This window comes from Apteryx rowi, unplaced genomic scaffold (genome assembly GCF_003343035.1).
Source record: "Apteryx rowi isolate R43461 unplaced genomic scaffold, aptRow1 scaffold_840, whole genome shotgun sequence".
Taxonomy (NCBI): domain Eukaryota; kingdom Metazoa; phylum Chordata; class Aves; order Apterygiformes; family Apterygidae; genus Apteryx; species Apteryx rowi.
This window is the reverse complement of record NW_020451139.1, coordinates 185,589-202,105: the sequence shown is the minus strand read 5'-3', so window position 1 is coordinate 202,105 and position 16,517 is coordinate 185,589. Positions and strand designations below refer to the sequence as shown.

The 16,517-nt window shown below is 34.0% G+C and overlaps 1 protein-coding gene across 1 annotated transcript in view; it reads right to left on the bottom strand.

The window, feature by feature from the left end:
* Positions 1-16,517, bottom strand: part of EIF3H (eukaryotic translation initiation factor 3 subunit H) — an 84,922-nt gene that overhangs the window by 52,763 nt on the left and 15,642 nt on the right. The window contains exon 2 of the mRNA XM_026090019.1: positions 13,070-13,226. Within this exon, the coding sequence (XP_025945804.1) occupies positions 13,070-13,226 (157 nt within the window). The remainder of the gene's footprint in view (positions 1-13,069; positions 13,227-16,517) is intronic.

The window sequence follows — 16,517 nt, the reverse complement described above, 5'->3', positions numbered from 1 at the left end:
TGATCAAGATTTATTTCTGATTGCTGGAATAACCCAAACCAATTTTATTAAACGTCTTGTGAAAACAAAGCTAAAATCACTTAAAGAATTAGTATTAAAAAAAAAAAAAAAAAGCTGATGTTCTGCAACTACCTGGGATTTTAAAAATCATCTATTTGTGCTTGGCTGAGAAAAAACATTAAAGATAGCAGTGTAAAATCGAGCAGATAAAGTCTTTTTGTTTCCTTCCAAAATTGATCAGAGGGATAAGACTTCTATTTAAAAGAGATTCAACACCTGGAATAACCTATAAGGAAAGCTTCCCTCAACCCACTGCAAAAGCTCTGATTTCTACATTTTTTCCTTCACCACCACAAACAGTTCAGAGCTGCACAAACCAAATTAAGATAAAAAACTCAATGATTAGAATGATTATACAAAAGCATTAAACAAATTATCAGTAGGTAAGACCACAGCAGGGAGCAATAAGAACTGCTAAACATCATGATTTTTGCATAAAGAAACATGCTGGAAAAACTCCATTTCCTTCCACATGTGGAAGTATCTCCAATATAAATTGCAAATACCTCTTTCAGTAATTTTGCAAGGCTTTGGCTGGTCAGTTTGCCTGTCTCACTAATACCAAAACCTAAAATACACAAATGTGCCATACCCTCTCCCCCTACAAACAATCCAGCTTAGTGTTGCCCATCTTACTATGACACTCTTACTTGTGCAGGTTGGAGGAATATTACATGTACTTCTGAAGTTAAATACCTTACAGCTACATAAAATTCTGAGTTCATGAGAATGTAAAAGATTAAATCTCAGTTAAACTGCAAATATTTCTGAACGAGTTTTTCTTTTTAAATCAAGGGCACAAAAATAGAAGAATATAACAGCTTGAGATCTCCAAAGCCCTAAAGTTCAGTGTCTGTACTGTGTCCCAAACTTACTCCTCTAATTTCTCCATTGCATAAACGTATGCCATAAAAGCTCCAAGATATATTACGTGGACGAGTTTGCGATAGATATATTGGACAGTGCGTTCAAGTCTTCTTTTTGCATTATTTCCCCATTATGTTAAGATTTATTTTGTTCCAATGAGGTTTCCACTTATAAAAACATGTACACATTGCACAGCAAATATATCTCTGTTAGGTGCCTAATATGGCCAGGGAAACCATTTTGATTATTCTGTGCCCRTTTATGCATTGTCCTACAAAACAATAAGATAGAACAGCAAGAAACTAGCAATTAAGAGAATCTGAATGCACATCGGGAATCACTAAAATCCACACTAGCCAAGTCAGGAACAATATGACTGATGAATAGGTCGTATTATATTAAGATTGTTAGCAAGTGTTAAAAAATTATCCTTAGCAGATGTCCCTTATGACCTAAATATATCACACAAAGAACATGTCTGTCTTGTTTTCTAAAAAAGTTTTAAGAAATCTTTCCATTTCTATTATTGAATAAAACTCCACAATGTTGCATGTTGGCTATAACAAATATATGCATCAAGAATTATCATATTAAACCTACAAAAATGTAAGAGCATTTTACTGAAGAGTAAACAATCTATTTTAATGTGTATTTTTCTACTGCATGAATTTATGTTGAACCCAAGCATGTAATCCAATAAAAGAAATCAAACTGTATATTTAAGCAAACAGTGCAACAAAGGACAAGCTGCATACTGTAACAACTTCCCAAATAACACACCACAAACCAAAATGAAGTAAAGGTCTTAAAGTTAGATGGGTGAGAACTACCTTAGCTGCAATAAATATATTTTGTAAATACAGCTGACAAGGAATTATATAAATTTAACCAACTATTACACATACATGCATGCGCATCCTAGTCATTTTCAGTAAAGCTTTAAAAAAGTTTTCATTTCCTTAAATTTTGCCATTCTTGAGCTTTCATACAGTGGCTTAACAAACTACAGCAAAATGCAAGATTTGATCAGTTTGAGTTTCTTCAGCGTCTCCACATATTTTTGACTGCACCATTGGATTTAACAGTTTATAGAGATCAAAAATAAATGACGATAAAATATAGACCTAAATTCTGCTAAGGAGTTTTCTCCTTTCTATCAAGGATATTTCCCTAGGAAATCATTTAAATTTAGTAATCCTGTGAATCAGATTCATATCCTTTCAACTCTACTGCTGCAGAACGTTTCCTGTTAGCAAAAAGGATTTCAAGTCTATTCCTTGAGTATTCAGTTCAATAGCCAGTATTGAATCTTGAACCAGTAACATGTCTCAGTCTTCCTATCAATAAAATAAATGTAAATACTATACACAAAGTGTGATTTGCTTTTAGTGAGTTCTACACCTTGAGTACTCATAACTTTCTTTTAGAAGAGAAAAATGCTACTTTATTTTTCTAGATTATGCAGTTGTGGAAAATCCAGCATAATTTCTAAAATATTATTAAGTAAGAAATAAGGACAAATTTTCTGATACCCCCAACAAATTTTCCTGCTCACTAATACATCCCAGTCTATCTTCTTTAAAAAAATTCTGATAACTACATTTTATTGTAAGAAAAAAGTTTATTCCTCAGGAAAAAACATTACAGAAAAATAAAGCTCATACAAAAAGCTGTTATTTTAACAGCCTAAAAAGAGATTCGGAAAAAATCTTTGGATCCCAAATACTGAAAATTAGCTTCAAGAAGTACAAGCCAGATAAAAAAAAAAAGTAGAGTCAACTGAATTTATTTAAATTCATTTGCCTTTGTACAACTGTAAAAGTTTGATGATTTTAAAAAGGACTAGTTTTTCCTCAGTCCTAATGTGTTTTGCAAACTTTAGTTTCCTGAGATAAAATACAGCACTGTATTGGTAAAACCTTACCCCTCACAATATTCAGCTCATAGACCATAGATGCTGAAACTGCCTGTAAAATCAGGTTCTGGGGGAAAGGGGGGGGAAATCAATAATATTTAGTTCTTTAGGGCATTAATTAGTTAATGTAGTTACCAAATCTTTATTTTTTATTCTTATAAATGGATGCATTAACTTAAGTTTTAGGATGAGGCCTATAACATTTTGATTGGCACTTGATTAATCAATCTAAAAACTTAATTGCCCTAAATTGGAGTTTCACACAGTTTTTTATTCACACAGCTCAATACTCTCTCTGGCCTTACCATTTAGAAACCTTTCAGCACTGATTTGGCACACAGAACAATCCCCTGCCTTTAAACCACAAGAAATAATGAAAGTTCTGTATTTCATGACCTACATGCAACTTTTTCATGAAATTTATGGTTTAATACATACTTTTGTAATTTTTCAGAGTAATTAACAATGCTGTTACATTCATTAAAAAGTGGCAACAGGATTTTAGCTGATAACTAAAAAATACAGTAGCACTTCTTTCTTTCCCAGAACAGAAAATGCACCTGATAAGGGAAGACAATATAAAACAAAACAAAAAAAAATCCAATTTACTTCTACTTATTGTGATTACAATTATTTTTCATTATTTTATACCCAGATCTATCAATCTGAATTGTTGCTTAACCAAGCGATATGCATTTACTTCAATTGCCTCCCAGAATAAGATATTAGCATGTGGTACTCGTTGATTTTGCTGTGCTTTTCTTCAGCTCCCTCAAATTTATTTCAGCATTCTTCAGGGAAGGAAACAGCTAAATACTTGCATTAGCAGAAAAGGAAAGGAGGGGGAGTGGAAAGGGGTAAGAAGGTGTTAAAAGAGCATTCTCCTCTCTTGGTCCAATAACACTGTACCAAAGGAAGTGTACCAAAGGAACAAATGGACCACGAGTCAAAATAACCGGCCAAAGCTTCAGGGGAACACAGAGACCACAGGCAATTAGGCTCTTAAGAAAGCACATGGCATAAACTTAAAAAAAAANCACGAATGGAGTGATCCATGCAGTTAAATGGAATGGAAATTTCCACTCCTGTAGCACATTACTGAAGACTGAAGATTCATAGTCAAAGATGGAGAAAGTAGGAAGGTTTACCACTATTGACAACACTGTCTTTACATGGTCTAAGTTTCTTTTTGGATGAATCTCTATTTCCTTCAAACACAGAGGTAGCCTAAAGATACCACTTTTCTAACTTGTAGGGACCTAAGTAAGGCACCCCAGTTTGGTAAGATGAGAGCAGGCTATCTATCTACTGGGATGTCTATCATATGTTACAGCAATTGCCTTGAAAAACCAGTATTATCTTAAAATACAAATTGTTATATGCAGGATTCTTTTCTGAACTGAAGTAAAGCAAAATGCAAATGCTCAGTAAAAAATATAGAGTAGTCTGGAAAAAAAAATGCCAGCAAGTTTCACCTTTGCCATGTTTGCAGTAACATCACGTCATAAACCAATCAATAATACAAGAGCTAAAAGTTGACAGTTTCTACTTTTAATGGGAATTAGCATATGAGATATTGTTTACCATAATATTTCCACAACTTAATGATAAAATGTAAATATGAATTCATTTGTGTCTGCCTGATTTAAACCGTGGGAACATAAAATGTTTTCATATTAAGTTCTCACATTTGCCCAAAATTGAACAAGTAATACATGAAATGAATTTGCAAAAATCAAATAATCTTCAGATTCTTTGTAACTCGTCATAAATGATCGGAAAAACTTTTGAATACTCAGGGTAAATAACCTGTACATTTTTTCTCCTCTAAAAACGGTAAGCATAAGGTTTAGTATTTTCAAATCACTATCATGAATTACAATATAGGCATAAAACCAGAGAACTAATGTCTGAAATCAAAGTACACATAAAAGACCCGAATATACTTTTATTAATTAATTGATTATACTCTTCTGTACATTCCAATTTCTTTAGTCAGAGTTCAGCTGATCGTATTAGCAAGAAAAATCAAATTCAGAATAGGTCATTTGTAATGTTTTACCTAAATTGCAGAAAATGAAAAAAGAAATCGGGCTTTAATATTGCTGATTAAGTAAAAAATTATGAGTTTCTGCAAGAGTTATAAAACTATACAAAATATCCATATAGCAAACTAARCAATCCTACATCATTATTATGCAGAATACAGTTAAGACGGAACACAAATCTACAAAATAAAAGTCTGCTAGCTTCAAGTTCAAAACTTGCGTATAGTGAAAGAGTTTAATGCAAAATTTAGCTGGATACAGTCTTCTAGTTCATTCCAACGCTGCCAAAAAGTATTTACATACAGTAAACTATCTAACACATTATTCACCTAAATAGATTCTTCCATAACTTCTATTTTAGTATTACTAAATTATTATTCTTAAGCATAATTTTCAGTAAAGTTCAGCATGATTATAACAAGTAAAAAGTTTAAATACCCATGTATATGTGGGTTATAAAATCAAATGAAAGCTATGGTTGAATTTGTCAGAATCTAGGCAGTCATAAAGTTTTCATGTTTAAAATTACCTCATGACATTTTTCCTTGAGAATGTTTTCTTTAAAAAAAAAAAGATGGTGCAACATTTCTGTGCTTAAAAGCAAATTACACTAATTCCTTTTGCTGAAAAATCTTAATGGAACTGCATTCAAACAAAACTTCAACATGTCTAGTGCTTTAAAGAATAAAATAATTTCTCTGTTTTGATTCTAAATTAATTTGAACAAAAGGATTTATATACCACTTTAAAGCACTGAATCTACGGTAAAAATCAACCAAAAAAATCCAGCAATGCAATAAACAAATTATTTCAGGCATTTCATGTAATACTATCAAGAAAAGGAATAGTTTGTCTGCAATTTTTAAATCTGCACAATCTATCAGGACAAAGCCGTCTAAGACGACCCATCACCAGTGTCGTCTCCCCTTTCTTACTTAGCAGTGTTAAAACTGGGGGCTGAAGGGGAGAACCTGCAAAACAAGAAAACTACTGTTCTGCTTAGGATACACATACAAAATCTCTGAAGCAAATTACACTGATCTATACAGTTCCTTAGCACGTGTAGTACATTTAGACTGATTTAAGAAACAACAACAACAACGAGTGAGTCATTACAGTTGTATTTAATTCAATGCACTTTATAACATATTTTAGGAATTCATTTGTAGAAAACATTATCTGAACCTTATCAGATGAAAATAATTTTTATTCCTCTTCTGTCTGCAAGTCCCAGGTTTCCCGGCTAAGAAAACAAATTAGTCTTTGGGTTCTGTAAGCTTGGTAACAGTGCCCCCTAATGGAGGTTTGAGTGAGCCYGCTTTGCCGAGCAGTGTCTTTTTTATCACATTACTTTCAGTCCAATAGCCTGATTCAAAAGAGCTTTAAAATTAAGATAAGGCTGCATAAACATGCTCTTYACGTTTCTTTATTGCATTTGAGATAATTAAGAACACTTTTTCTTAGGATTTTCTATTACAAAAATATATATATATACACTTTGGGGGTACATCTATGTATCTAATACAGATGAGCTCATACATCCACACATAAACTTTAGACTCCGCCCTGAAAAAATAGTGTTTCATATGAATTTCTTCTCAAGGAAAATTAAATTTACCCAATAAAAAAAAGAACATCCAGTATAGCTAAGTCTGCATAGTATGAAAACTTATGCAAAAATGTTTAATATGCTATATGCCCGATACTTAATTGAATAGTTACAATTATGCAAAGTGTCAACATTAGTTTCCTTTTAGAAAACAAATCAAGAATTCACACCAACCACAGGTGAAGTACCAAATAACCCAGGTGTGATTAGCAGCTTTAGTAAAGAACCTTGAGCATATGTGCTACATCTTATTACATGACAATTAAGCACACCTAATTACCAGCCTCTCTGTCGATTTCAATACATTCCAAAATTATTTATGATAACCCCCCCCTCAAAAAAAAAAAATCCAAAACATGCAAGACTGGAAAAGACTCTATAGTTTTACTTTTTAAGAAGCAACCACCTGTCTTCTGCCAAAGATCATCAGAATCCCCTATATAAATTAATCCCTACTAGGTCTACGAACTAGTTCACAAATTCCTTCCACCCCAATGATAAAGAAAATCAAAGTTACAATTCAAATTCTTCATGCAAACAGCACAGACTAAAACTTCATAAACTCAAACAAAAACCTGACGTGCAAAATTTTGCCAGCACTTGGCAGCTGAAAAGTCAGTATTACCAGAATATAACCTTCTTTCTAAAACAGTATAGGAACTTACAAAAAACACTGTTGAGAAATTCAGATGAATGCATCACAACTGGGGCCAGAAACAAGGTTCTGATTTAGGAGCACTGGGGTCATTCGTTCCTGTCCCTAGTGAAATAAAACTTTAATTCCATATGACTGGATTTCTGTTATCTCATAAACATTCCCCTTTCCATTGAATAAAAGGCAACACACAGACATCTGTCCCTTTCTGTTTTGACCAACTCTTACACCTAAGCGAGCATATTTGGTCAGCTAGAAGTTGCTCCTGCCCACTCAGAACACATTTACAGCGTGTCCGGACTCTGTCCTGTAACCATACAAGAGAAATAAGAGATGTGTCTACAGTGAGAATCCTTTGAGTATTATTACAGCTAGTTTTAAAATGAGAACAACAGGAGGAAGGAAAACAGAAAACTTAGCCTTAGTATTTCCAAGAGAAACAGCGGAGATTATTCTAGTTGTTAGCATAAGCAAGCCACCTGTGTCAGCTTTAAGGAAAGCAGATGATTCAACACAGCTAGGGGGCTGGGACTTGGTGACATCAGGGCTGTTACAGCAATACTACCCTAAGACATTTTCATCCTTCACATAGTCCATTAAGTCCCCACAGCTTTGTATCTCTCAGGAGATTCTGGTTTGACCATAAAGGGGTTTTAAGCAGCATAAGGATTTTACCGCAAGCTTAAGGGGTTTCCTCCCCTATGCCAGAGGACACTACCTCTACAGCTGCGCTCACAAGACAATTTGTGGAGCTTGCACTATTAAGTAAACAAAAGAATAAATATATCTTTAGAAAATAGTAGCCTTTTTGGTAGCCTTTTGGTAATTTTTTTTTTAAAAGCTGAAATAGTTCAGCAACCACCACGATAGCTGGGCACTGTGGCACAGTACGCTGGAAGCATAAGAACTCCTCCTGCCACTGGGTCCTGAAGCCCCTGTAATGTGGAACCACAGCACCGCAGACCACAGGCTTTCCCTCAAGGAACCTCACCTCAAGAACAATTCCTGCAATAAAACGGGAAGGGCTTTAACACAGAGAACACGTCCTTCATCCTCATTGCAGTGGACAACAATTCAAAAGCACACAAGTACTCCATTACTTTATCTGAAATTAACTTTTCCAAGCAAGTTCCTTTTAGCTGTCAGAAGCCTTCTGCTTCTACAAGGATCACATATTACCAATCACCGTACTGATAATATTGCAAGAAAGACTCTGCAGTATAAAATGCTGCCACCGTTGTTTGATTAGAAGCCCTGAAAAAATACTATACAAGAGTTACAATGTACTATTTCACAATAAGTGACTTTGACTCCTATTTAGCCTCATTGAATAAAACAGTGAAACACTTCCACAAAAAATACTCACCCTGTTATTTTTAGTTGTTATTGACTGATGATACAGTCAAATACAAACTATAGCAGGTAAGGAAGCAAAAATCACTGGAGAGGCAAAAGGGGAGAGAAAAGGCATCATCTTTTTATTTGTAGTATTTCACAGGGAATCTAATGAAATCTCTGCATAGTTATAAAAGAAGAAAAAGTTACAACCATCTAGAACTTTTTTTGATATATAATTATATAATTGTCTATGGGCATGATTATCACAACAATTTTTTATCCTGGCTTTAAAAGTAAGGAACTAAAACATACCAGGTTGGAATAAAATCTGTTTCAAAATGCCTTATCAAAATTAGACCTCACACAACAGCGACAGTGAATTATAAAATGTATATGCCATTGTTAACTGTTGCTCTCCATGAAAGGAATATACATTTCCTTTAAACAGGAAAAAAAGCTACTGAATGAATAGCAGAAGAGAAGAACAATGACATGCAAAGAACTGAACTTAACCTTTGCCTCAGAGACACCACTTATATTTAAGAATAATACATTTATTTCTCAGGAAGAAAATATATCTAATGCGTGATCTCAAAGCAAAAGAAAGTCCACTTTTTCTGTAGACCCTAACTGAAAGAAAGAAACACTGAGATCAGATAAAAACTTTGAAGTACCCTAAGTGAAAGTAATCCTCAGAAATCTAACCTCACAGAGACAAGCTTGGGTACTGCATCATTTCACAGAAATGCTTTAACCAAAAATCCTTACAGTAGAAATCCAATTCTCCCTGAAGAAGAGGAGAATCCATCAGGGAAAAAAACAAAAAAGTAATCCGAAAGTGTCTTAAAAGATCTGTGTTTTGAAAAGTAAATGCGAAAGCTCTGAGCATTTACGAGTATACTACTAACAGGGAAACAAAGTTATTTCAAAGTAAATGTCTGAACATGAGTCTGGAGTGCAGCCCCAACATTTTCCAACTCTACTGTTCAAGCATCTTGTGCCAGACACTCAAAATATACTCAAGCAGTTTTCCTCTACTAGCTCACATGTCATCAACTAACCTTTACCCAGAGCTTTCTAACACAGAGAACTAGGCTGAATGAAATTCTCCCCAGAAAATAATATGCAGGCCATCGTAAGTGCGCAAGACTTCCCCGAGAGGAAAATCTTGCAAAAAAAAATTATACTTCATTAAAAAAAAAAAAAAAAAAACACTTAGGAAGATGACATTGTAAGAAAAAAAACAGAAAAACACCTCTGAGTTTACAAAAGTTAAGATAATCCTCCTAGATTTATAAAATGAATCATTGGAAGTTAAAAAATCTCTCTCATGTTTTATGTAGTTTCTAGAAATAGCCTAATCCAAACTGAATTCTTTTTACAATAAAGGAACAGTATTTTTTTAAATCAAAAAAAAATCATTTTGGAGGGAATTCTGTTGAGACAAAGTTAAAACTTACATTAGCTCAGGCATTAGCAGTAAGAGACAACATGCCACCTTAACAAAAGCATATCTGAAGAAATGGTTATTGCTAACATTTACAAATCCATCTTTATCAATCTGATTCTTAAATGTCATATTATTTAAATAGCTATTTAAAGATTTAAACTAATGGTATCTTCTTACCACCTTCAAAAATGTGTTTTATATTAGCAGATTTCCTCTAAGAAAGGAAATCATTAGCTTACATGTCTCTTGTCGATTACTCAACAATTCGTTCGTTCAAATTTCGCCTTCCTGTAGGTAAACTTAATTCTCCTAACAATGATGATTCCAGTTTTCTGACACCACATTTTGTTATTAGACAACTGAATACTGCAGAATTAAAATTCCTCAAGTTTACAATTAACATGAGCTTCTTGGTCCTCATAAATCTGAAAACTAATGATCCAACCTACCTTCATCAACTCAAGACCATAAGGTAATGCACATTTTTCGGGTGCCTTGCTCCTAGCACTCTTGCAAAATGATGCAGAAGGAATTTTCTTTTTAGGGTATTCATTCAATTTTTTCCATAGCAGATTAGGAGTTTGCCAACAGATAACCCAACAGTGGTTGCTCCCTATTTCTTCCTCTCAGGAAGAGAGCAGCTGAGGTAATGTGGCCCGTCAACCCATGCAACAGTCCCCATATTAACCCAAGATCAAGTATGACTCAAGTCCTTTAAGAAATACTCCTTGCAGGCCCAGAAGTTTACACTGCCATAGGATTGTCCTTATCCCAAAATCTTAGGCAAGGGGAAAGGAAAAAAATCCAAAGATATACTACACAAGAAGAGGAGACGAGACAACATTATTCTGACCAGAAAGGAAAGAGTGAATCTTTCTGGGTAGAGGAGGCACTGAAATGCAGATATCCTTCTTCTTTCCCTCCATATCTTGGGGCCTGAACCTGTGCGGACATATGAATGTACAAGACTTAGGGGGCTGGAGGTCCCTTGTTTCATTTGTTTTTTAGCATCCCAAATTTTAAAGCTCTGGCAGATAACAAGAAATTTCTCTTCTGGAACATCTGTATCCAGAAGAAAGAAAAGAATCTTCTGAAAAGCTGGCAGGATACTTGCCTAGGGAAACATAGCTTCAGGGAGAACAAACATGGAGTATTTATAAAGCGTGGTTGATTTTCACATTGCTAAGACAGAGGGCAATTCTATGTAGAGGCTAAAAAGGCACCTAATGCTCAGCTGGATATCTCCAGAGCCATTTTGTTTTGGTTTTAATCTTCCCTAGCCTCTGCCACAAGGGTCCAAGGGCTGAAGAGGCACTCAGTAAAGGAAATGCAGAGCGAGCAAAGAGTTGTGGGTTTCTGAATGGTTAATTCTACTTAAATATATTTTACTGAGAAGGCAGAGAACCTCTTTGTAGCCTTCTATAGTTCAGCACAAGCAAAAGTGACTGACTTGCCTGCAAATTTCCTAATGTTCATAGCGGTGCTGATCAACATCAGCATAACTGTGAGAGATTCACTTTTTACTCTGACTAGAGTTTGTTGCTCTTTCATATATGTGTGTGTAGCACAGGAACAGAAGGCTGACAAGCTAAGGCATCCAGGTGAGAGAAGGTCCACAGGCATTGCCTTTTGCACCTTATGCCAGGATCACTGGCTATTTACTGAGAAGGTAAAATAGAAGATTGGTAACAAAAGACACTTTCTTGGAACGAAGTTACTCCTGAGCGGGAACAGCTGTTCTCTATGTTTAGCTAGAGTTGAAGCTTACATAAAAGATCACAGGCTTACAGAGTCTACATGGTAGCCATCATGTAGTTTGATGAATCCTTCGTGGAAATAAAGAAATACATTTCACTCCTTGCTCCTCTATCAGCTACATTGAAACAATTAGGCCATTTTCTACAGGAAAAACTGAAGCATGGGCTCTAATTAAAAACTTGGATTAGCCCAATCCTTTGAAGAGTTACAGAAGAGAGAAATAATCTTTTAAATGCCTTTTAGGATTTAATAAAACACAGTTCTGATCCTACCACCATATTACAGTAGGACAATTAACACACCCTTGTCTTTTGCCTTTTTTTCCATATAGTGAATTGTGTGATGCCACAGCAGAAGCAAAAAACAGCTAAGCACCTTACCAAGCGTCAAGAAAGTCTTAAAATGGTCTCTTTTTAAAAAAGTAGAGTCTACAATTCTTTACTAATAAAGATAAAATTTAAATATATCTAATACCACTGTGAGCAAGATTAATCTTGCTCAAACTGATTTAACAAAATTAGATACAATCAGGCTTCCAATCATAACTACTTTGACTACATTGCCTTTTCAGTTATTCTTGATGCTAAACTCTCTTAAGCTCTAACAAAAAAGTGTTTCTACTAGTATTATTATACACACACATCTATATACATATATATATAAATATATTTTTAAAAAAAGATTAGAATTGTATGCCTTTTGAGATTAATTTATAAATTTTATATCATTCTGTGGCAAGTGGATTATATTGATTTACACAGGCATTAAGAAAACATTATTAAGGCCAGCAAGGGAGACAGATGTAAACAACTGACACTACTTCTAGCTCACTTAGAGAAGCAAAAAGATCATCCAGATTTCAAGTCAGCAGTGCCTCTTAAACTTACAAAGCTCTGCTTTCCAGGTTTTCAATGAGTACTTAACACATACAAATCCCCAGGGAGGCAATTTATATGCCTAACCACATATACATACACACATATACATATATATGAACATACATGAATGTACGTACGCAAACATGCACAGATATATGAATATACACATATAGCCATTTTCATAAAAAGCTTTTCAAAGTCTATATGAATTATAGGTTGGAAGCTAATGTAACTTCCTGTGTGGACAATCTTACTCTAAAATAAGTGTGTCCATATTGTGTAATATTTATTTCTATAAATTTCATGTAGACAAGACTCAAGCTGGATATGCAGAATGGCATTTCAAAGAATGCATTTATACCTCGAGTCAAATAAAAGACTCTCTGATGACACGTAAATTTCCAGTCACTTGGGGGGGGACAGACAGGTGGACTTTTTTTGCACATATGATGACTTTGTATTCTCAAGTTTTGCACAACTCTAAACATTACCTTCATCAAAGTCTGCATCATCTTCTGTATGTTGAGGAAAAGGAAAACAATTTGTGATTTCAAGTCTGTCATCCACCACAAGTCCCAGCAGCACTCCCTGGACCACTTCATTCCCCTGTCCTTCTTCTTGGTAATGTTTAATGATCTTTAATACAACCTAAAACACAAAGACAAGAAAAGTGTATTAAGCAACCTTTTTTTTCCCCTCCAACAATTTTAAAACTCCAGATATATAGTTTAAGTGTTCTCTAAATTAGAGCTGCAAACCAAGAAAGCTACTGGCTAAAACATCAGCAATTTTAATACAGTTTAAAGAACACAAGGCCATTCTAAAATTACAGGAGAATAAAAAAGACCATCAAATGAATGGTCAAAACGCAGTTCTAAATCAATTTTCTGAAACAACCTTCTAAAATGAAATATTGATCTTTTTTTCTTTACCTTCTTGCTATGACTGTTAAAAGCTATCTTACAGGGGCAATAAGCTCCCTCCTGAGGGAGACATGACACAGGAAAACACTATCAAAACACCTTAAAACTAACTATACAGAAACTTGTAGGAAATTTTTAAAACATAAAAGATCCATCTAATTTCAGTTGCATTAACTTTCAAGATTACATCTTAGTACAGTTTTACATCAGATGGTAATGTTATTTTTATGTTGTAAACTAATTTTTTTTCAAAGGATATTTAAGAATAATGAAACAATGACCAAAGAAGGAACACAAACAAGAAGCAAGATTTTCTTATCATATCTTTAACAAAATAATTCTCACTTCCTGTCCTAAATCTGAATTCCACAATGAATTATTCTCATGAGATGATACTGTAAGTAGGAATAGTATGAGGGAGAAAACAATCACTCAAAAATAAGTCAACTAATTGCCAGAAATGCTTTACACTTAAGTAAAATTGTAGGGTTTTTTGAAAAATAAAAAAGATCAGAAACACTAACCACACACACACAGACTTGAGAAAAATTACACTAGGTCCAGGATAAGTGGGTCTTATTTCACTAAATTCTAGTCCATCTAAGCAAACCACACTAGAAATGTTTGATAACTACAAAGTTAATGAAGCAATACTACTTTTACGTCCATAGGCAAACCCACTCTCATAACAGATTTCAGCTCAACCACTCTGAGAACAGATTTTGTATAAATACTGGCATTTAGTGAACTTTTTACAGGGAAAAAATTTTAAATTCACAGTTACACATCAGGAACATATTTTTCCCTAGCTTTTTCCTTGGTTGTTTAGTCTAAGTTCATGTCAAATTTTTAAATGAATTAGTAGTAATAATGAATAGAAATAATGAATTAGAGTGCCACAATATAGGTTAAGTGAAAAAAAAAAATCCTTACAAATATTATTCCTCTTGGGGCAAACTGGGAAAAGAACTTCATGGACAGCCTGCTTTGGGAAATAAAGGGGAAAAAAAGGTGGAAAAGAAAATCCTTTTTCCAGCTAAGTTGGATATAAATATTAGAGGGCTAACACTCACTAAATCCTTACTTATCACCAAGATATTCACAATACCACTCTCATGTGTTCAAAATTCTTAAAATGCTAACAAAATACCCCAAATACAAACTGAAGTTATGCCCTAGGTCAGCAGTTTTCAATCTTTAACCTGAATACCCTGGCAGATATTATCCAGGGAGATACAGACCTTAATATATCGAATTTAGGTCTGCTGACAAGCTTTGTTTTTTTGTTACTTTTAAAGGAGTCTGAGGAAGGTATCTCATGAACTCCAGGTTTCAAGTAACTTTTCTAAACTTCACACCTATTAAAAAGTTGCAGAAGTTAAGGCTGCACTGTAAAATACATTAGCTACTGAAATCATTTATGAAAAAATAACTAAAGAAATCTGAGGAATGCATCCAACGACACCCCATTCTTGTTTTCACTTTGTTCTGGAGAGTGTTATTTAGTAAATAACACATAAACCATTAGTATAGCAGGATCTTAAACTTGGACTGAAAAACCTGCCATCAAAATACAAACATATGACCAATAAGGAAACATGCACTGGTATTTTGTATTTTGGTATTAAAAACAGACACTCAAATGTAAAGTAGAACTACTTCATTTCTTTGGTGATAACAAGGAGACCAGTTTCAGATGCTAACATATCATTCCATTCGTTTACTAGTCTAGCAGCAGGAAAACTGCGTCACTGTACAAATGACAATGCCATGACATTTCCCAATTTTATTGCATAAACCAATGCTTCGTATTGAGTAAACCACAAAAATAAACACTAACCTACAATTTCCCCAAAAGATATTAGGTTTGTAAATTATCAGAACAGAATCAGAATACATTTATTTACACAGATTAATAAAACTATGAAGTGTCAAAATAATTTAATTCTGACAACACAGTCAGAATTACGAATCAGTTTTTCCAAATGACACGTAAAAGAATATCCCGAAGAAATCTGAATAAGCACCAGTATAACCTACCTTTCATCCAGTGCTGATTCACTTTTCCAATTACTATTTCCAGTTCCTATTCACCGACCCTATCATCTAACAACAGATATTGCCTCTTTGTACAAACCATAACTGTTTTTAATACCCTTAGACCCATCACTGCTATACCATTGCTACATGAAATTAACAGTAACAAAAATCACATTTCAACTGTTTTTGTTATTTTTAAGTAATGCAGCACATCTTCGGTAAAATGGTATTTCTTGGACCATCAAGAAAAGCTATGTACACAAGTAGAAACTGTATCAGTTAATATGACTTACTGTAAAAAAAAAATTAAAATAAATTCAGGAAGCTTTTTTTAATTCTGATACCTCATAACACACAAGGCATTAATTTTATCAATTATTCACTTTTAAAGCAACCTTTCTGAGGTAGACCCTGCGGCTAATACTCATATATTCGTATGTTATTCATATATCCATAATATCTTTTTTTTTTTTTCCTTTTCTTCTCTTTTTTTAAAATAAGAACATTTTTCTGTTTATACTACTTCATATATCTGTGGAAGCAGACTGACAGTTGCCTGCAGCAAAACTTAGTAAATAAAATTGGTACATAAGAAATATTTAGGTACACAAAAGGCTGTTCAAAAAAGGATATACAAATAACTACTAAATAAAACTCAAGACTCCCCCAGCCTTGTAAATTAGTCTTCAAAATACCAAAGCAATTCAGTCACTTGGAGTAGCCACTTGCCAGATTTAAATGCCATTAATCCTCAATTAACAAAAAATGCTTGTAGTTCAGCAGTGCTTCTAATCTTCAAAGCACCGTTCAAACATTAAAAATGAAGTCATACTACAAAAAAGAACCATTTTGAAACTATTAAAATGATCAAAGATACTTTAGTGGTAAGGTATAATGCCAAATTTGAAACTTTGGTTACATTCTGATAGCATTTAAGAAGTTTATATCTTACTATAGAAACACCTATAACACGAAC